This window comes from Dipodomys ordii, unplaced genomic scaffold (genome assembly GCF_000151885.1).
Source record: "Dipodomys ordii isolate 6190 unplaced genomic scaffold, Dord_2.0 Scaffold31, whole genome shotgun sequence".
Classification (NCBI taxonomy): domain Eukaryota; kingdom Metazoa; phylum Chordata; class Mammalia; order Rodentia; family Heteromyidae; genus Dipodomys; species Dipodomys ordii.
The window spans coordinates 6,595,698-6,617,207 of NW_012267247.1; the positions used below are offsets into that span (position 1 = coordinate 6,595,698).

Here is a 21,510-nt window from a genome sequence, read left to right on the forward strand (position 1 = left end):
AAAGAAAAAAGCCGGAAGTGGCGCTGTGGCTCAAGTGGTAGAGTGCTAGCCTTGAGCTGAAGAGCTGAGGGACAGTGCCCAGGCCCAGAGTTCAGGACCCACAACCGGACCCCCCACCCAAAACAAACAAACAAACAATATATGCTTAGCTCTGTGACTTAGTAGGTGTGTACCATAGGATGTCCAGAATTGATTGCTTCTCGAAGTATACAGGCAGAAAGGGCTACAGGAGTCTGAGAGTCCACCTGGGAGGAGGGATATTGCTACCCTCAACCAGGGACAGCACAACAGGATATCAGGCAGAAGAACTGAAAAAAGAGAGGGGAGGGGGAAGGGGGCACCAGGGGGTTCCGCACTCACTAGAACTTCTGAATCCCAAGTTCCCATTAGCAAGCTTATTTATTTAGTTCAGTACAGGGGAGGTGACTATGGGTATGTGCAAAAACTAGGGTATCAATCCAGCTTGTAGTTACAACCATTAACATGAGGTATGGTTTGTATACATAGTGATAATTGACTCCCTTATCATTAGTGAGCAGAGGGGAAACATTCTAACCATAACACAGATATTCATCTTATTTTCCACGATCTTTTAGTGTCCAAACGGCTCTAATTTAAACACATTTAGAATAGTAACTTATATCTCTGACTTGCCTTGACTATTTTTGACTCTTCCAGGGTCCAGCTTTCAGCCTTCAACCTCTTAACCCTTTCCTGGTATCACAGCTTGGCCCAGAGTTCCCTATAGAAGGAAGTGAGTGGGAGCTATGAGGATAAGTGGGGGCCCTGGCTTGTTTACTTGTTCCTTGCCCTCTTCTGGAGCTGATTAAAGAAATAAACTCTCTCTCCATCTCAAATCCTGCTCTCACACATGAGCTCTGTTTTCTCATACTGCTTCATGATTCATGTGTCCCTGTTTCTACTGCTTGCCTCCTTTTCTTGTACCTAATTTTACTTTATGCCCTTTTCCTATTTATCATTTTTTACATCAACACTGACATTGCCCCTGGATGGTCCGTTGATGAGTGGTATCTCAAGAATTGGCCAGGTGGCTCATATCTGTAATCCTGGCTATCTAGGAGTTTGAGATTCCCCGAGGATCACAGTTCTAAGCCAGACCAGGCAGAAAAGTCTGTGAGACTCCCATCTCCAATTAACCAGCTAGAAGTTGAGCTGGAGGTATGGCTCAAGTGGTAGAGCACCAGCCAAGCAAGCCAAGTAAGTCTTGAGTTCAAACCCTAGTACTAGAGCTAGGAATGTGGCTCAGTGGTAGGGTGCTTGCCTAGCATGCACGAAGCCCCGGTTTGATTCCTTAGTACCATATAAACAGAAAAAGCTGAGTGGCACTTTGGCTCTCAAATGGTAGAGGGTTGGCCTTGAGCAAAAGAAGCCCAGGGACAGTGCCCAGACCCTGAGTTCAAGCTCCATGACTAGCAAAACAACAACAACCAAAACACACACACACACACACACACACACACACGATTTCCCACTTCAGAGGGGCCTAGATACAGTATAGGCCAGGCCTGTTTAGAAAGTGAGGCTATTTGTTGGTTGGGGTGGGGTCAATGATGAAGGAGGCAGAGGGTCAAACTGTTGACCTCTGTTCTGTGGGCTGCAGTTGACTCATGAAAAGTGACTAGACATGCTTCATGTTCCAGGTACTGTGCTAGCACAGGGACACTGAGGTCTTTATAGTGATTACAAAAGTGGCCCCACCCCCAGGTCACAGACAGGTTGAAATGCTGAGAGAGGACCTGGCATCAGTTTAAATAGGAATAGGGAAAGGCTAGAGAATTCCCAGGGGAGATTGCACTGGGCATCTGAAGGGTGACAGTAGGAAGAAGGTGTCCCAGGTAAGAGGATTGGGAGGGACAAGGCGGACTGCCTACAACATATCCAGGTCCCAGAGGCTGGAGTTTCTCCTCCCTCTCCTCCATGGTAGTGGGGGCCACTGGAAGTTTTCTAGTAAGTGAATCACACAGTCTGACTTCTTGCTCCAAAGGTGGATCAAGAGATGAGGAGTTCGGAACTGGGAAAAGGGAGGGAGAGGTATCCTGAGTGGGCAGATCTGGCAGGATATATGATGGCAGACAGAGTTCTAGGGACATTTGTTCACCACTAGCTTCCCCAGGGCTCTTGTTTCATCTCCTAAATCCACTCAGGTCTTGCCTGGGAAGCTTCTCAGTGAGTGGGTTCTCCCCACCCCACTCCCCCTGGGTTTCAGACAGGCCCCAGAGGCTTCCTGTGCTTGTCTGAATCTTTCCAGGCAGGGGAGAATATTGAATATTGATGTCTGGGCTCACCTTATCTCACTGCTATCATCCTGTTTCCTGTCTCATAGTAACAGAGCAGATGGCAGGGCCTGTTGCTAAGGGTTCCCTGCAATATTAATACCCGGGTGTAGAGCTGAGTGAGGGATCTTCCATGTGCCTGTGAGGCCTGGGGAAGCACCCGCTTGCTGGCAAGTATTCTCTTCTATTTGTCCACGCTTTTTCTCCCTCCTTTACACCCCTACCTCCCGTTGATTTTTTTTTTTAATCTCCCTGATCTAGGCACATCTACTCATCAGTAGCAAATGTGCATGCCTTCCCCATCCCCCATCAGGGCAGACATCACTAACCTATCCTGGCGTTCTTTCCTGTGGAAGCTGGATATGGGCTGTGCCTCTTTGGCCACCAGCTCTCTGGGCCCCATCTCACATTTGGCCCTCGGAATGAAGCTTGCAGAGGCCACCTGCTCAGCTTCCAGGCTCTCCCTGCCCCCCCACTCATCAGGACTCTGTCACATGCTGGGAAGGGAAGTGGGTTTTGCTGGCCTACTGTGTCCTGACTTTGCCTCTTATGCTTGGGCTTTTTGGCTTTTCAACTATAAGTAAAAAAATCAAACAGCACTTGTAGGGAGGGGTTTGGCTGATGAGAGATCAGGATAGTTTTATCTGCCAAATGCCATTTGTCTAAGTTATTTTTTAGTGAAGTTTTTTTTTTTTTTAGGGTCCGGTCGTGGGGCCTGAACTCTGGGCCTGGGCGCTGTCCCTCAGCTCTTCAGCTCAAGGCTAGTGCTCTACCAGTTGAGCCACAGCGCCACTTCCGGATTTTTTTCTTTTTCCTTATGTGGTGCTGGGGAATCGAACCCAGGGCCTCATGCATGCAAGACAAGCGCTTTACCACTGAGCCACCTTCCCAGCCCCTCTAAGTTATTTTTTTAAAGGTACTGGTGTTTCAATTTAGGACCGTGCACTTGTTAGGCAGGTGCTCTACAAATTGAGCAATGCTCCTGGTCCTTTCTGCTTTAATCTGGCACTTTTTTCCCCCGGAATTGGCCTCAGACCAGGATCCTCCTATCTCGACCTCCTACAGCCAGTATTATAGAAATGAGTCACCATGCTCGTCTTGTTCTTTTGAGCTCTCACAAGCTTTTTGCCCAGGCTGGAATTAAACTGTGATCTTCCCAGTATCAGCCTTCTAAGAAACTATTTCTTTCTCTTCTTACTGTGGAGATGTTCTGTCCTGTATATCCACACCTCATGCTTGGGCTTGGGGATATATTTCTCTGAGAAATGCCTATCTTTGGGGTTACATTCATGACATCTTGGCCAAGCAAATCAGCTGGTATTGGGTACTCTGTTTGCCACTGCCAGCTCCATGCATATGTACCATTGGTCTAAGGGCCAGTCATTCTGGATTCCAAGTGTGGCGTATTGTTAGCAACAGATACAGGCAGGTGGTGTTTTCATACTGGTACAGCTATTGCGTCTGAAGAAGGTCAGCAGCACAGTCTTCTTGGGTTAATGATAGTTTGTGGGCAGATCCTCACCTCTCTGTTTTGGTGGTGCTGGGGATGGAGCTCAGGGCCTTGTCTAGACAAGGTCTCTTCTACTGAGCTACACTTTTCTTACCCCTTCTTAGAAGAGAATGTTGGCAGGGCATTACATGACCTGTTTGGCTCACCGGGGTCACTCAAGACACTAAAGCTGGTGCTGGCTCTCCTGATCAGAGCCTGCAAAATCTGTTTAGGAACCTTCTTTCAAGTAGATTGGAGTGTTTTGTGAAGAAGAGGCCTTTTTTGTGGCAAGCAATGGGGGACTTGTATACATTATTGAAAGCAACCAAGTGGAGGTCTATAGATAGGTTCTTCCATCTTTTTTAATTCTGAGCTCAGAATTACAAAATACATTTAGGCCAATAGTACAGAGCTGGTTCCAGCAGATTTTTCCCTGATGGACAATTCTAGACATACTTTGGATAGAGCAGGAGGAGGCCTGCAACTCACAGCTTCAAGTGGCTGTGAGTGTTGCTATAGAAAAGCTGACTCAAAAATGCATTTCCAAAAAATGCATGCTCCTTTTCCCTTTTGGGAAGTTATCCAGAGAAGTCATTATAGATGGCACAGAGATGTATCTCTCAGGATATCCATGTTAGTGTTGTTTATAGAAAAAAGATTGGAAACAATCTGTGAGCTCCAAATGGGGGAATGGTAAAATATATTCCGAATGCAAAGTTACAGTTAAAAAACAATTTTGAAGAACTTTTATAGTGTGAGAAAGAAAATGCAATGTGGTAGAAAACAAAACAATGTAAGTGATCAGGACTCAATTTTATCTGGAATCTATATATACCTAGGAAGATTGGGAAGAACTCTACTTTTTTTGGCGGGCAAGGGGGGGGGAGAGGGGGGAGGATTGTTTTTGTGCTGGTACTGGGGCTTGAAATCAGGGCCTTACGTACTTGTTTAGCTTTTTCAGTCAAGGCTAGTGCTCTACCATTTGAGTCCCACCTCCACTTCCAGCTTTTTGCTGGTTAATTGGAGATAAGAGTCTCTCTGATTTATCTGCTCATACACACCTTGATCCTCAGATCTCAGCCTTCTGAGTAACTAGGATTATGGAGGTGAGCCACTGGTACCTGGTAGGAAAAACTCTGTTAAGATGCTAAGAGTCTTCATGGGAGAGATGGGTAAGTTTGGATGGTTTTTCTGTACAATATGGTGTTGGGGAGCTGGCCACATGAAGTTGAATAATGGCTTGACAGTAGGCACAAGTCTCCTGTGACCCTGGCATTTCCCTGCAATGACCCAGGGTAATGAACTTGGGAGGAGGGGTGGGGGGGAGGGAACTTTGGAGGGAGAATTAAATATCCCGTTAACAAATTGCCAGGAGCCTGTGAGCCTCTGTTCCAGGGGAATTTTCTCAGGAAATTGTCACAAGTCATTCCTGATCCCTGTCCCTTCATCAAGTTCCCTAGCCTTTGCAATGCAGAACTCCTGCATATCTGTCTGCCCAGCAACTGGCTGGGTGCAGCCTGTGTCAGCTGTGGCCTCAGCCAGGCTGAGACGGTACCAGGAGGCTGTGGCTTCCTGCAGAGGTTCTGTGAACACACAGGGCCTTCAGGGAATCAGCTCAGCTGTCACAGGGAGCCACCACTGCCTGTGACTGACTGCCCCAGGGAATATTTAGGAACAAAATGTAGATGAGTCAACAAGTCACAGAGCATGGCTAGAGCCCCACTCTGCCTGCTCTTTTGCAAGTCTGGCTTGTTTGTTTTCAGATTTCTTCCTTGTCTGGGAAGGGACAATGAAACAACACAGTTGAGCTTCACAGATATTTGCTGCAACAGCCCTGTGTGGCCACTAGGGATGGAGAGGAGAGGGATGAGGAGCCCTGGGAACCCACCATGTAATAGAAAGAGGAAGCTCTGATTTATTCCTTCCTAAGTACTTTTGGTGTGTGTTTGTGTGTGTGTGCGCGCACGCACGCACATGCGCATGCACATGCACACACATACATGCCTGCTCACATGCTGATACACGCCTTGTGCTCTCACTTGGCTTTTTTCATTTTTATTTTTTGTCAGTTGTGGGGCTTGAACTCTGGGCCTGGGCGCTGTCCCTCAGCTCTTCAGCACAAGGTGAGAGCTCTACACTTGAGCCACAGCACCACTTCCCATTTTCTAAGTGGTTTATTGGAGGTAAGAGTCTCATGGAGTTTCCTGCACAGGCTGGCTTTGAACCGTGATCCTCAGATCTCAGCCTTCTGAGTAGCTAGGATTACAGGTGTGAGCCACCAACATGTGGCTTCTCACTTGGCTTTTTTACTCATGTTTGGTGCTCTGCCACTTGAGCCACCCCTCCTGGTTAACTAGAGATAGAGTCTCTCAGATTTTTCTGCCTAGACTAGCTTTAACTGTGATCCTTAGACTTCAGCCTCTTGAATGGCTAGCATTACAGGCATTAACCATCAATGCCCAGCCCTAAGTTCATTGTTGTCCAGTTTAATTATTACTATTAAAATAAGGATGTAGCACATCCTTAATACACATACACTGCTTTTGGGATGTTTTCAGGCCTCCATTTACCTACTTGTTTGTTTTATGGTACTGGGGATTGAGCTCGGGGCCTAGAGCTGCTCTACCCTTGAGCCTTGCCACCATCACTTCATGAGAGAAATGGGTGAGTATTAATGGTTTTTCTGTACAATAGTCAGTACTACCTTTGCCTAGGCTGGTCTGAAACTTGTGATTCTCATCCTGCCTCCTTGAGTAGCTAGAATTACAAGTATGCACCACAGTGTCGAGCCTAAGGTCTGCTTTCTTTTTTAAAATAGATATAACAAGTTTATTTTAAAGTGGAAGGAAAGTAGGGAGACTTTCCATTTGGAAGAGGCCCCAAAGAGGAATCCAGTGAATTCCTCTCAGAGGGTCATTTTTATAGTATGAGGTTCCTCTCATACATCTTCCCTTGGGCTTTGCACTGATTGCTTGATGGCTTGTGCATGGACTGCCCTGGCTATTTTCATTGGTTGAGCAGAAACCCAGGGCATTATGGGAAGAAGCATTTCAGCAGGAGTTTGAGGCACCATGGGAACTAGAAGCGTCATGATGGGCCATGTGCTATCTGCCATATGTTATGTCTGCCAATTTTTATCCATATCTACCTAGCAGTTACCCTCTTTCCCTCATTCCCCCCTCCTGGATGGAAACTCTAATTGCCATTAAGGAACAAGGGTAATGACCAATCCAGGTTACTTTCTGTTGAGAGGGGGCAGAGAAGGGGATGACAGTCTGGGATCTTCAGAGGAGGGTCTTTTAGGCAGATGGGACATAGTAAAACTCTAGGGAACAGTTTGTATAAGGCTTCTTTTTAAAAAATCTATGGCCATAGCTGGGAAGTTGGCTCAGTGGTAGAGTGTTTGCCTTGCATTTATGAGGCCCTGAGTTCGATTCCTCAGCACCACATAAGCAGGAAAAAGCTGGAAGTGGTGCTGTGGCTCAAGTGGTAGGGTGCTACCCTTGAGCTGGAAGAGCTCAGGGACAGCGCCCAGGCCCAGAGTTCAGCCCCCACAACCGACCCCCCCCAAAAAAAATTATGGCCAAATGTAGCTTGATAGATTCCAAACTAGCCACAAATACATGGGTAAGGCCCCAATCTTAAGAAGATATGGGCTAATCCCCTGTGAGGGGAACAGAGCCCAGGGGGGTACTTCAGGTGGTGGTAAGCACATAGTTGGGCATTGGAGCCCCCAGAGAAAGGGCAAGCTGGGAGTCAGGACAGGAGTCTGTTGATTAGTCAGGGAACTGGCAGCCAGCTCAGCCTGAAGAGGTTCAGAGAGCCCAAGCTGGCTCTGATGACAGCTACCTAAAACATACCAACTCAAGTTCCTTCTTCTCCCTGATCTGTGCTGAGGTTACTCTGTTGGAAGGACAGCTGTGCCTTCCAAGGAACCAGCCACAGCCCAAAATGGGCACAGTAGTCCCAAAGGTGGAGGCCTGAGGTCTATGTTGTCCGTTTTGTGCTTCACAAACTGGCCATCCATGATGAACATGCCCAGCCAATGCCTCAGCCCCCAGATCTGGAGGTGACTACTTTTGTTTCCCTCAACGTCTCTGAGCACTTGACAGTGTGCAGGGAAAAGGATGGGTGGTATGGCGTCCTAAGTGGAGAAGGTTGAGGCAAGGGCCCAGTATCCATATTTGGCTTCTTGCCTAGTGCTGCCCTCTAGTACTCTTCCAGCCACCCTTGCCTCCCCAGGCCCTTCAGCTGAGTTAGAATAAAGGAGTAGAACAGCTCCATGACATCTTTCCATCCATTGTCTCAGGCTCCAGAGGGACAGAGGAAAGTCATTTCTTGTTCCTGGACTTCTAGTACATTTTCATGGAAGCCTGACATCTATGGTCATCTTCCCACCTTTCGTACCTCCATGTATTCCTCCATCTGCATTTATGGTAGAAGGTAAGAAGATATAGAGAAAACAGAGCTGGTTTGAGGGTCACCCTGAAGAGGAACAAAAGAGCCTGGGGTTTGGGCCTTCATTGATGACTTGTTAAAAAAAAATTAAAAAGGACCCAGTGGATCATAGGACAGATAGAGGTTAGTTTGAGAGTTTCATTATCAAAGGGCCCCACTAGGAAGTAACCTAAAAGGGATAAGGCTTTTGTTCCCTAGAGAGACATTTAGGGGTGAAGGGTTCGGGGCTATGAGCCTCATCTTTCATTGCCCCACCCTCTCTACTTTCACCTGTCATGGAGGTGAAAATCCCAGCATCTGGGCCCAGGCTTCCCTTTTCCCTCTTTTCCTTCCTGGCTCCTCTGCTCCAAGCTTTGGGGTTCAAAAGCTTCTGCAAAAGATGAGGCCCTCCTGTTGAGGAACTGCAGTGTTTCCTGATTTGGTCTTGCCTTCCAGGTCACCACTCTCCTGCATCTGTGGGGTACCTAACAGATCCAAGGGCCCTGCTCTACCCTCAGCATGTCCAGCCACAGGGAGCATGGGTATCATGCTCTGGGATCGTCTTTGTGGGGGCTAGAGGGGATACCTGGGGCATGGTGTCCCCTGTAGGTTAGGATTGGAACTGTGCACCTGTGTAGTAGAACCCTGCTTTCTGGATACCTGATTTACTTGGGACACAGCCTGTGCCATCCAGAGCAACCCCCTTCCTTCCATTTCTTGAAGTTTTCAGAATTTAAAAAAAGGGGGGGAGGGGGAGAGAGAAGGGAAAGAAAACAGGGCTACTGAATTGTTTTAAATGTTTACTTTGAACAGAGTAATACATTTTACACCCCCACAGCAGTGTGACTGTGCTATTCACAAGATAACAGAAATTAAGATGAAAACAGAAACAGAAACAAAACAAAAGAGCACAGAGCACTGAAGGCTAGAAATGGAGCACAGGTTTAAAATTATTTAATGAACATGTCACTGTTGAGCCTACCTGTTTTCCTAGGGAATATATTAGTCTCATTGGTGAGAAGGCCCAATGTGACACCTATGGAGACCCTTGGTGACTGTAACCAGGGCTAGGCCTGCCTGCAGGGTCCCATATCTGGCTCTTTGGAATCTTGGATGGTTCAGGTCTCTTTCTCTTGAAGTGACCTACAGTAGAATGTCAGGCCCAGCTGGGGAGAACAGGTGCCTACCCAGAGACTATGGTGCTAGATGCCATGGGTATGGTCACCACTGTGGGCCAGTTGGCTGCCATCTGCACACTGCCCCCTGCTGGTCAGCACAGATGTTGGTCTTGAAGAATAGTCTAAGTACAGAGGTTGATGGGGAGATCGTGACACTTCAAGACTCCTTGAGGTCAAATTATTTTTCTTCCAGGCCCAGTGGCTGAAGCCTGGATCCCAGCCACTCCAGAGGTTGAGATCTGGTGGATCATAGTTGTAGGACGGCCCAGGCAGAAAAGACAGAGACTGTGCTTCCAAACTAACCACTAGAAAGCTGAACTAGAGACATAGCTCAAGTAGTAGAGAGCCAGCTGTGGGCAAGAAAGCAGAGCAAGAATTCAAGGCCCTGAGTTCAAGTACTGCACTCTCTCTCTCTCTCTCTCTCTCTCTCTCTGTATATGTGTGATTTTTTTTACCATCATTCTAAGCCTCTTGGCCTCCTTCTCTCACAATGTACAGAAATGGAAAGTTCATGGATAAAGTTTCAGAGGCCACATGAGAACTAGTCTTTTAGAAACTACCATGTATTGAATTGTGATGCAATATCCAAGAACAATACATGTTGCCTGGCAAAGCTACTAAGATGCCCCTTCTCTCTGCAGCTGTCTTACATGTCTGTGGGAGTCCCCACATCCCCCATGTAGTCTGAAAAGCACATATCACCAAAGCACCATAGGAACATATAGGAACATCTGGCTGTCTTTTTATTAACTAGGTGATAAGGCTGTGTCTACCACTAGCCTCCCTGTCCTTGTCCCTGCTCCAGAGAGCACTTGGGTCTTTGGTTTGGAGCTCTTAGGGAGCAAAGTATGGATGGCACTAGGAAAGGGCAGGGGTCCAGTGCCCATCAGGGCTTGCCAGCTTAGTTGACACTTCCCAAGAACAAGCAATCTTCTCTCTGTGTTGATTCTCACCTTCTATATCCTGCCAGTCACGGTCACTGGAGACACAGCCACATCACCCACCTAGTTGCTTCTCACAGAAGCAAAAGCTTGGACAGGAGCCATGTTTTGCTGGAATCCAGGTGTCAGTCAGGGACATACAGGGTTGGAAGTGCCAAATGTCTGGTGCCTGCATTCAGTGAGAACTTGTCTGCCATTAGCACCACAGCCAGTGACACTTTGTCCTTTCTTTTCTTCTTCTCAGATGTGACTGGTGCCCCGGCTGCTGCTCCAAGCCATGGCTGACACCATCTTCGGCAGTGGCAGTGACCAGTGGGTTTGTCCCAATGACCGGCAACTAGCCCTGCGAGCCAAGTGAGTGCCTCCTCACTCCCTCACATCCCTCCCTCCTTCCTGCCTTACCCCTATCCTTCCTAGGGGGTAGAGCTGCCTGTCCTCTGGGCTTTGAGCTGGGCACTTAGTTCATTTATGCACTGAGTAGGATTTATCTCCATTTCTCAGATGAGGGAAGTGAGACTAACTTCCTTGGCCTTGTCCCTTAACTGTGAATCACCTCACTGGGACCCACTCCTGAGCCTAGGTGATTCTTATGCCTTCAGTTTGTCCCAGCAAGCTGCAAGGGCTGGACTACTTCACCTGCCCCTTGTTCTGTCATTGAGTCTAAAGTTCCAAAGCCCCTTAAGGCAGGGAGCCTTTGATGTGTGGACACTACCTTCAGGGCTCAGAGCAATAGCCTATGTCAGGAATGAAGAGCTTCCCCTCGCTGACATTTTCCAGGTCTTTCTCTTACTCCCAACAAGTTTCTCTGGTCCCTATTGGGATCCCAATCTTCCTGTTAACCCTCAGCCTGGTGACCCTCAGCTCCTGTTAGATCTGATGCCTCCCCTACTACTTCCTGTGCCCATAGGAGAGAGGGTAGCACTCAGATGCCTCTCTTCCTTTTAGCACCTCCCCAGGCCTCCGAGGACTGGGGGGTGGGGTCCCTTGTGTCTGATAAATTCCTATGTCTATCAAACTGTGCCAATTACGAGAGCCAGCATTTCCCAACGGGGACCAAGTTTTAAGAAATTTGCAATTAGATATTATGAGCCTGCAGGGGGACAGCTCTGAACATCAAAGGGGGTGGAAAAATTAATCTGAAACGCCTGGGAAGAGAGGCTTCATGCGTGATTTGCAGGCTGCTTTGCCCCACAGTTGCTTTGTCCCCTTTGCCCGGGTAGCTCAGTCCCCTCCAGCCTCCCCCACTCTTCCAGGAACGGTACCCAGGATAAGGTCAGCTCATCTTCCTCGTCCGTGATGCCAGGCAGATGCCATGCCCTACCCAGCACAAGGCACTGGGAGAACTCAGAAGCTTGCCCCAGGCCCAAGGGATTCTCACTGACCCCTCCAGCATCCCCTTAGTTCTCTCTGACCTTGGCTCTCACCATGGAGACCTGGAGGAGCACCCTCCAGAAGAGGGGATGTTCTTATATCCTCCCCCTGGGTGTGCTGCCTGTAGTCTTTTGTGAAGAGTAGTGCCTCGTCCAGGGCTGCAGGGCAGGAGTGTACCCCTCAGGATCCCCCAGGACCTGGGTATTCTCTGCCCCTCTCCATTGCAGGGCCTCCTGCCAGTCTTGGCAGCTGCCTCCAGTTTCTTTTTTCTCTTTCCTTCTCTTCCCTTTATCTCTTCTACTTCCTTTCTTTTCATTCCTTCCCTTCTTTTCCCTCTCCTCCTTTTCTTCCTTTTCTTTTTTTTTCAATATAGGGTCTCACTTTGTAGCCCATGCTAGCCTTGAAGTTTCAATCTCTTAGAATAACAAGCAGGTTCCTAAGTCTACACAATTTCTAAATTCTACCATGTGCCAGGCACTGGTTGCATAGCAGCAAACAAGACCAGCATGGTTCTTTGCCTTAAAGCAGAAATATGGAAGGATTTATGGATATTACACGTATACTTACTATAGTGGCTGCCATGATACTTGGCAGTAGTGGGGGAGGGGAGACTAACTTAATTTGGGGTTAGGGAGACTTTCCTTTGAATGTGATGCTTAGGTCAAATGGGAATACAGAGCAAGTTTTAGGGAGCAAAAACAAGTACAAAGGCCCTGAGGTAGAAAGAGCATGATACGTGCAGGCCTTGACAGGAGGCCAGTGTGACTCTAGTGAAGAGTGAGCAGCATAAAGGGGAGATGGAGAGGTCAGCCAGGACCAGATGGGGCAGGAACAGGGAGTTTCTGACCCTCCAGAAACTCCCTTTCTGGAAGGGGGACAGCTGGTTGCTCATTGTCTTACAGTAAAGCTGAAACTCAGTGATGGACATATTCCCAGGCCTTCTAAGAATTCTTGTTATGGTTCTTCATTAAGGCCTCTGGTCCCATACCACCTGGGTTGTCCCCACACATTCTCAGAAGGGATTTATGGATATGTTGAGGGTAGGGGCCCAGGTTTGCACTGGAAAGCCTCACAACCATTGGTGGTATTCCCTCCCAGGCTGCACACAGGCTGGTCCGTGCATACCTACCAGACAGAGAAACAGAGGAGGAGCCAGTGCCTCAGCTCAGCAGAGGTAGAGGCCATTCTGCAAGTCATCCAGAGGGCTGAGCGGCTTGACATCATGGAACAGCAGAGAATCGGGTAAGGGCTTGGACCGGCTGGGCACCAGCCAGCAGTGGAAGGAAGGCAGTGGGGCACTGCAAGAGATCCTAGGGGTGAAGAGGCTAGTGCACTGGGTCCAACAATGGGGTCACCAGTGGGTATGAGTCAGAGGGCCCCAGTTTCTTTGCTGGGGACCCCTGGACTATAGGCAAATACCCAAGCAGCCCTTCCAAGTTCTGTGTAAGCAGGGTTAGTGACTGACATGAGCCCCAGGTCACAGAGTCCTAGCCAACCACACTGAGGCTCTTGTCGCTGCACCCCTGTCCATAGCAGGATTCCGAAACACGAAACGCCCACCAGGTCCCCGCAGGAGGTATCCTCCAGCATGTCCTAAGCGCTGCCAGCCTGTGACATTCAGAGCTGACCATGACTCAGTTGTTCGATGGTCTTTGTGGTGCAGGGTTGTTTTTGTTGTCATTGAATTATAAAAGCAATAAACATTTCCTAGAAAAAAAAATCTGAGAAATAACAGAAAAGCACAAGTAGTAACACACAATTGGGACCAGACCACGTGGCATGGAGCAGGAATTCATTCTGTTCTGCTCTCCCTGTTCTTTTTCTACTTATCTTTTTTCTGTTTGTGAGATGATCGTGTTTGTAAATCAGGAACTGTAAAAGCGCAGTTTTGGATGGATTGGTGGCTGTTGGTTCACCGTGTCTGGTAGGTACCTCAATAACAGCTCAAGCAGGGCTCACTCACCTCACACTCCTGAGATTTTTCTTTTCTTTTTCTTTCTTTTTTTTCATTTAACTGGCTGAGGCCCAGCTTTCTACAGATCTACTCCCTGAGGGCCCTGCCAAACTCTCACCTCAAATACTAGTGATTGATCCTGGGGCTCCAACTCCACCAGGAACTTCATGGAAGGCTCCCCTGTGCTATGGAACCATTCATGGGCCCCTTCATCCATCCAGTTGTCTAGCTTTGATGTGTGTATAGGGACATGGAATGATCCAGAAGCAGTATTGTAGGTTATCTATCATTCAGAGGAAGGAATTGCATCTTGTGTGTTTATATGAGATGTGGAGGTATGGAGTAGGTTCCCCCAAGAACAAATAGTTTATGCCTGGTAGGAGCTGGGGTTGCTCCCAGGCCCTGTTGTTTCCTAGGTGAAGGACTATGTCCCTTATGGAGGACACATGGGTAGAGGCAGTGTCATGGCTGAGTCTGCTGTCTAGTGTCAGCTCCAGTGGCTATACTGCACGGCCTGAGGAGGATATGAGCTAGACAGGCCTGGGATGGACCCTGAGTCCACCTCTTGGGAATTTTGTAACCCCAGCAAGTGGCTTCACATTGTTGAGTCTCAGTCTTCAAATCTTTCAAATGCATCTTCCTCACTAGGAGTCTGACAGAGGAGATGAGATGATATGCCTGCATGTTGTTCGTTGTTCTTCATTCTTTCAAGAATCTTGTCCTCTGTCTCCTGCAAACATAGTGACTCACAAATTAGAACAGTTCTGAGGAGGCTGTAGTGTTTTTCCGCTAGAGGCTGTCACAGAGTGGAGGTTACAGTATGATGAAGGCCTGTAGAGCCCCAAGAAAGGGGTCAATCAGGTTTAACAGGGTACAGGGAAGCCTCCTGATGGCCAGAACCGAACCGTTTCAGACAGGAGCTGGGTTCTTTCCCTTCACTTTCCTGCTTCAGCTTCTCACTTTCCCAGATGCTGTGACCCAAAGCCTCCTGTCACCCTGCGCCCCCTCCCCCCAGCCACCCATGCTGCCTCTGAGATGCAGCCTGGGTCTGTCCTTTCCAGGGTGGCCTTAGCCTCTTACTGACTTCTTCCCTCTTGCTCTCCTAATTCCAGCTTTTCACAGCTTTGGAGAATGTCACTGAGGTCAAATCTCTTCCCTTCTTCAAAACCTCTAGTGGCTTCTGATTGAGTTTAGAAAAACACAACCCCATTTTGTGACCTGTAAACTCATGTGACCCTCTCTTGCTTCCCCCTCCTTCATTGTCCCCATCTTCCTCTTGCTGCTATGGGGGAGAGGGGTGGGAATAGCCTCCCTGGCCTCCTTGCTGATAACTGTTTCCCAGCCCAAGCCACAGTGCTTGCTGTCCCAGCTGCCTGGAAGGAAGCTTTCCTGGCTGTTCTGTCACATGATTGGTCTTTGCTGTCCTTCATCTCTCAGTGCATGTGTTCAGTTCAGAGTTTTCCCTGGCCCTATCTGACATACCTGTGGCTCCTCACCTGTCCCTACCCACTCTCCTACCATATACATGGCATGGGATTCTCCCTGTCTGAAAGTGATTTCTTCTTCAGGATTTCTTCACTGCTAGAACGTGAGTTCCTTGGTCTTGTCACATTGTAAATGCTCCATCAATAGTTGGCAAAGGAATGCATGATTAGGAGTTAGCTGGGGAAAGGATGGGGCAGGGAACAGACCAGTTAAGGAGACAGCCTGTGACATGGTGTAGTATTGAGTTCTGTTGCAGCTGGCCTGAGCAGTCATTGCATTGGTGACAGGAAGCACTGACTCTACGTCCTACGTTGCAGGCGGCTGGTGGAGCGGCTGGAGACCATGAGGCAAAATGTGATGGGGAACGGCCTCTCCCAATGTCTGCTGTGTGGGGAGGTGCTGGGCTTCCTGGGGAGCTCCTCAGTATTTTGCAAAGACTGCAGGAAGGTAAGGCCCTGTTCTGACTCTGCCATTCTAGCTGCCCAGCCTGGGCCAGCCATACATCCCAGCTTTCAGAGGAGAAAGAAAGAGGAGTAGAAACTCTGTGTGTGTGTGTGTGTGTGTGTGTGTGTGTGTGTGCGCGCGTGCGCACGCATGTGTGTGTGTGCATATGTGCATGTTCATGCTTCTCTTTTCAAGGACAGGGCCTAAAGGCCTGTAGTCTAGACTCTGTGGCTAGCTCTGGAGAATGGACCTCTGAATCAGAGCTTGGATGTGAATCCAGCCTTTATACCACCCATTTGACCTCAGAAAATGTCTATTTCAAGCTTCATCTTCCTGCTGCAAAATAGGGGGAATGAGAATATGTACCTAAGAGAGCTGTAAGGATTAGATAATATTAAATGCAAAGCTTTCAAAACCCTGCTCGGCATACAGACACTGAATAAATGTTATTACTTGTTATTAGATAAGTACTGTTTTCCTCAGGGCCAACTAGTGTGGTAAAATTGAAGTTCCTATTCTGTTGTCTGTTCTTTTGATCACTCAAAGAAGAATGATATTTGCTGAAAAATCAAATAGATTTTCTCCTTTTCTTATATTAAATTGTGCCATATATTAAATTGTTTCATATTGAGTCCAAGACTTTTTAAAATATAACTTTTAGGTTTTTTTCCCTGGGGTTTCTAATTGCCTTTCTTTTTTATTACTCAGAGAATAATAGACCTTTCAATCTTCAAGATTATTTAGCATCTCAATTTTACTCTTTATAACATAGAGCCTACTTTATTTTTTCCCCCCTGGCAGAAATCCTAGATTTTTATTCCTGCTCCAGCCTAAACTAGTTGCTGCACAGTAATATTCATGAGATTTCTCTTTTCTACCTTCTTAGATTAGAGACATTATTCTCGTTACCTTTTTCTGTTTTCACTGTAGTTTTGCTAGAATGCATCCTCAAGTAACTTCCATGTGCCATTGACTGTTGTAAGCCTGAAGTTGTTACAGTGAACCAGACAGAGGGAAAAGGAAAGTTCTCTCTTGCTATGCCCTTGGGTGAGGACATGTTTTTAAAAAGTAATAATCAAATGAGTTCATGAAGTAATAGAAGCCGAGGAAGAGTTGAGATGACTATAACAGTTGGAAAATATCAGAGAAATAAACATGGACTTGGAATAAAGTAATTGGTGCCTTTGTCATTCAAAACCTGGATTCCCAATTAATAAATGTGAAAGCCAGGATTTTGGACATGGTCATCCCTGCCCAACTCTGTCATGTGTGGTGAATCAGTCCTGGAAATGTGGATCAGTTGGTCTAAGCATGGTGGAGGTGTGATGGGGGCTTGAGTGTCAGGGTGTGCCAGCTCCTCTGTAGGCTATGGACCATCTAAGGAGTGGGTGCAGCGACCTGGGAATGCCTTGCTCCCAGGACTTAGGCAGGTAGGGCCATGATTTGTGACTTCTACCCTGGGAGAACAATTTCCTACCTATTTCTTCCTTTTGTCTCAGTACTATAACAGCTCTAAATATTTCAGGGTTTTAGTGAGGAAAGGCACTACCATATCTTCTTCCCTTGGGAACATCCATGGCCTCTAACACAGAGGCAGGCTGCTGTTCCTGGCTGGCAAGGAGTTAACACCAGTGGCTCCCCGGAGAACCATTTCCTAGGCAACAGTGGCCATCCCAGGGGAGGGCCTCAGCTGGATGTGGGGTGTGGGGAAAATGTTCTTCCAGACTCACCACCCCCACCGCCTGGTGCCCTGGAGCACTGGGCTGGTCCGAAGGACATTTCTATTTGAAGAGGTTCTTATTTTGCCAGCTGGCTGAGGACTAGGTGCTAGCCTGGGAAGGCAGCTTGGGGCAGTGGAGGAGCCCTTTGACCTTTAGAGGGGACTTGCTCCTGGGCAGAGGTGGGAGTAGGGGACAGTCGGGTACCCCCAGCAACATGGGAGGCTTGCAGGGTTCTCTTCATCTGTCCTTGAGAAAAATGTGTCATTCATTCATATTCATTCTTTCTTCACATAGTAAAGGGAGGGCCCACTGTGTGCAAGCTGGTTCCAGATGCTAGCCCAATTCCTATCTGTCATGGAAAGTATCCAGGGTAAGAGAAGAGAAATGATAAACAAGTAAATGAGTAAATACAAGGTCATGTCAGGTGCACCAAGGGCTCTCGATTGAATTAAAACACATGCATTGGCATGTGTCAGGTGCTTGGAAAGAGCTTCTTTGAGCTCAGACCAGAACACAAGCAGGAACTGGTCCCAGGAAGATCTGTGAGGATAAGTATTACAAGCAGAGGGAACAGCATGTACAGAGGCCCTGCAGCAGAACCGGCTGGGCTCTTTTAAGAACTAATGGAGTTAGGGACAGAGGGAGAGAGAAGTAACCTTGGCAGATCCCACATTGCTTTCTAAGTAGGGGTTAGGAGCTGGGATTTTATTGTAAGTTTAATAAGAAGCCAGCACCATGTTTGTGCTAGGGGTTTGATGTGATCTGCTCTGTGTTTATTTGTTTGCTTGATGTTGGTACTGGGACTGGAGCTCCAAGCCTTATGCTCTCACTTGGCTTTTTCACCCAAGGTTGGCTTTCTACCACTCAAGCCATACCTCCAGTTTCCATTTTTTTGCTGGTTAATTGGAGATAGAGAGCATCGCAGACTTTTCTGCCTGGGCTGGCTTCAAACTCCATCCTCAGCCTCCTGAATAGCTAGGATGACATGCATGCCACCAGTTTGCTCTGTGTGTGTGTGTGTGTGTGTGTGTGTGTGTGTGTGTGTTTTGTTGTTGTTGTTGTTTTGTCGGTCATGGGGCTTGAACTCTGGGCTTGGGTTCTGTTCCTGCACTCTTCAACTCAAGGCGAGCGCTCTACCACTTGAGCCACGGCACCACTTCCAGTTTCCTAGTGGTTTATTGGAGGTAAGAGTCTCACAGATTTTCTTGGGCTGGCTTTGAACCGTGATCCTCAGATCTCAGCCTCCTGAGTAGCTAGGATTATAGGTGTGAGCCACCAGCGCCCAGCTTGCTCTGTGTTTTTAAGAGTGGCCCTGACTGCTGTATGTCTAGTGGACTGCAGGAGAGCACAAAGTGAAAGGCAGGAGACAAGTTTTGTGGTAATGACAGTCACTGAGAGATGATGATAGGCTTGGGACAATGCATTACTGGGACAGAAACACTGTGCTAAGACAACATCAATGTCTCCAGTGTATTCTAATCAGATAGGGAAGAAGTAGAGGGGCTGAATGAAGTGCTCAGGGAAGAAGGAGAATATTGGACTGTTAGAGGCTAGGGTAAGAGGCAACTTGGTCTACCTTATACTTCCAGGTGGCCAGGAAGTACTGTCCCCACACCAGTGCAGTTTGCTGCCAGGGGCTCCTGCTTAGGCCTGAGGAGCTTACCCTGTCCTTCCTGTTCATATATCTCCATGAGGCTGCAAGGGCCTGGAAGGGCTGCTTTCTTCCCCCTAACAGCAGGATCACGAGAGATTTATACCTAGAGCTGCAGAACCAGACTGACCCAGATTGAGAGATCCATCTTGGCCACCACAGAGTGACCTTGAACAAGTCAATTAGCTTCTCTGGGCCTCCCTCACTTCATCTGTAAACCAAGCTCCTTTCAGCCCCAGGTGGGTGTGAGAAGAGATTCCCTTGCTCAGGGAAGTTCTTTGCTGTGTCTGATCTGTTGTAAGCACTCCAAATAGGGATCCTGTCATTGTTGTCATCTTTGATATGGTGACTATTCACCATGGATCCAGCAACAGGATTAGTCAACTCCTGCTGCTGTAACAAAACACTATGGATGACATCACCTCAAACAACAGTTGTTTATTTCCCTATGGTTTTGGAGATTGCTGAAACTCAGTGTTTTCCCAAGACTTCCTGGACTGCAGCTCTGGTGTCTCTTATTATTATAAATACACTAATCCTATTAGATTAGGGCCCCACCCCTATGGCTTCACTTAATTTTAATACTCCCTAAGGACCCTCTCTCCAACTACACATTGGAGATTGGGGCTTCAACATCAGAATTTTGAAAGGCACAATTCAGTTTATTGTACCCCATTTCGCCTTACTAAGATTCATGTTTTCCTGAACTTAAAATTGGAGCTGCCACAGTTAATCCCTTAATTCTAAAATTTAGGTAAAAGCCTCTGGACACTTTTTAGCTATCCAGGATTGGGTGTCCTGAGCTGGTAGGGAAAGACCTCAGTTTCATGCACTAGCTCCTATACACACAACACTCAGTCACTAATTTAGCTTGTGTGTGACTCAGGTGAGGGAAAGCGAGGAGGGGAGAATCCAAAGTAGTTATTTCTCTCAGTCTTGATGGTTAAGGTGGGTGGAGGAGGACTGAACAAGAGGAGAGTTGTTGGGAGGAGCCTGTCTTAAAGGAGCAAAGGGCATGGTGGAGGTTTGCATGGATTTAGTTAGGGGCAGTGGAGGAGATTGGAGAGATACCATAGCCAAGGCTGGTAGCTGGAAGTCAGAGAATTGAGCACTGAAAGAGGGAGGACACAGATATGACAGCAGATTTGGCTTTGGAACAGGGGGCCGTGGAACAGGGGGCCTTGGAAGAGGGATAGAACATGCTCTAGCAGCTCCAGGGGTGAGATTCTGAGGACCAGAAGACATGGGGCAGAGCTGGGAGATTTGGGAAGCTAAAGTACATTGGGCTTGTCAGAAGTCACATGGGGACACACTATTTGAGCAGAGAACGTGTAGTCTGTGGATTCCTGAGCCCCCAGGAGATGATCACAAAGGTACAGACACCAGGCAGTGATCACATGGAGAAATAGCTAGACATACACACAACCCCCTGCAGATCCTTAGCCCTCACAGTGGCTCCACAATGGTTGAGGAAAAAGGATGACAGCACCCTTTCACCCATCCAACCAATACTTCTTTTTCTATGTGCCAGTCCTGGATCTTGAACTCAGGGTTTGAGCCTCATCCCTAAGGTTTTTTTTTTTGCTCAAAGCTAGGCACTACTTGAGCCATAGTCCCACTTCCAGCTTTCTGGTGGTTAATTGGATATAAGAGTCTCAGAGACTTTTTTTTTGTCGGTCGTGGGGCTTGAACTCTGGGCCTGGGCACTATCCGTCAACTCTTCAGCCCAAGGCAAGCACTCTACCACCTGAGCTACAGCGCCACTTTCCGTTTTCTGGTAGTTTATTGGAGATAGGAGTCTCACAGTTTTTCTTACCTGGGCTGGCTTTGAACCGAGATCCTCAGATCTCAGCCTCCGGAGATGATAGGATTACAGGCGTGAGCCACCAGTGCCTGGCTGGCTCACAGACTTTTATGCCCAGGCTGATTTGAAGTGAGATCCTCAGATCTCGGTTTCCTAAGTAGCTAGGGATTACAAGTGCAAGCCACAGGCCAACAAATACCTCTTAGACCATACTGATGCCCAATGTTAGGTCACACTGCAAGTAGGCACAGGTCCCTCCTCTTCAGTGGTGCAGGGTTAGTTGATTATGGATAATTAAGTACAGTTAGTGGAGAAGTTAAGGAAGCAATCTTAGGGGATAGGGAGGGTGAGAGAACTCTAACAGGGTATATGTGAGGGATCATGAGGGGCCAGGAGCCTGGTTCTGGGGAGCTTCTGTTCACTTCTGTCTCTATTTTCTCCCTCATGACTATAGAGATAGATAGATAATAGGGCTTGAACTCAGGGCCTTATATTTGCTACGCAAATGCTCTACCACTTAAGCTGTACTCCCCCAGGCCCCTTCTCCTCACCTGCTAGCTGTCTGAAGCCTTAGGACCCCAATGGTGTGTGGCTTTTGGCAGACTGCAGAGGGATGCTGAGGATATCATCCCAGCATGGAAAGTGTCCAGAGCCAGGCTTAGTGGGGGAGGACAGCTCTTCAGGTGCTCCTGGGGACCTGGATGTGTCCCCAGCATGAGCCCTAGCAGCATTCAGCAGCTA

At 47.9% G+C, this 21,510-nt stretch overlaps 1 protein-coding gene across 1 annotated transcript in view; it reads left to right on the forward strand.

The window, feature by feature from the left end:
- Rph3al (rabphilin 3A-like (without C2 domains)) overlaps positions 1–21,510 on the forward strand; it is a 104,503-nt gene that overhangs the window by 9,437 nt on the left and 73,556 nt on the right. The window contains exons 2-4 of the mRNA XM_013016593.1: positions 10,584–10,693; positions 12,809–12,952; positions 15,467–15,596. Of these exons, the coding sequence (XP_012872047.1) occupies positions 10,617–10,693; positions 12,809–12,952; positions 15,467–15,596 (351 nt within the window). The 5' untranslated portion in view covers positions 10,584–10,616. The remainder of the gene's footprint in view (positions 1–10,583; positions 10,694–12,808; positions 12,953–15,466; positions 15,597–21,510) is intronic.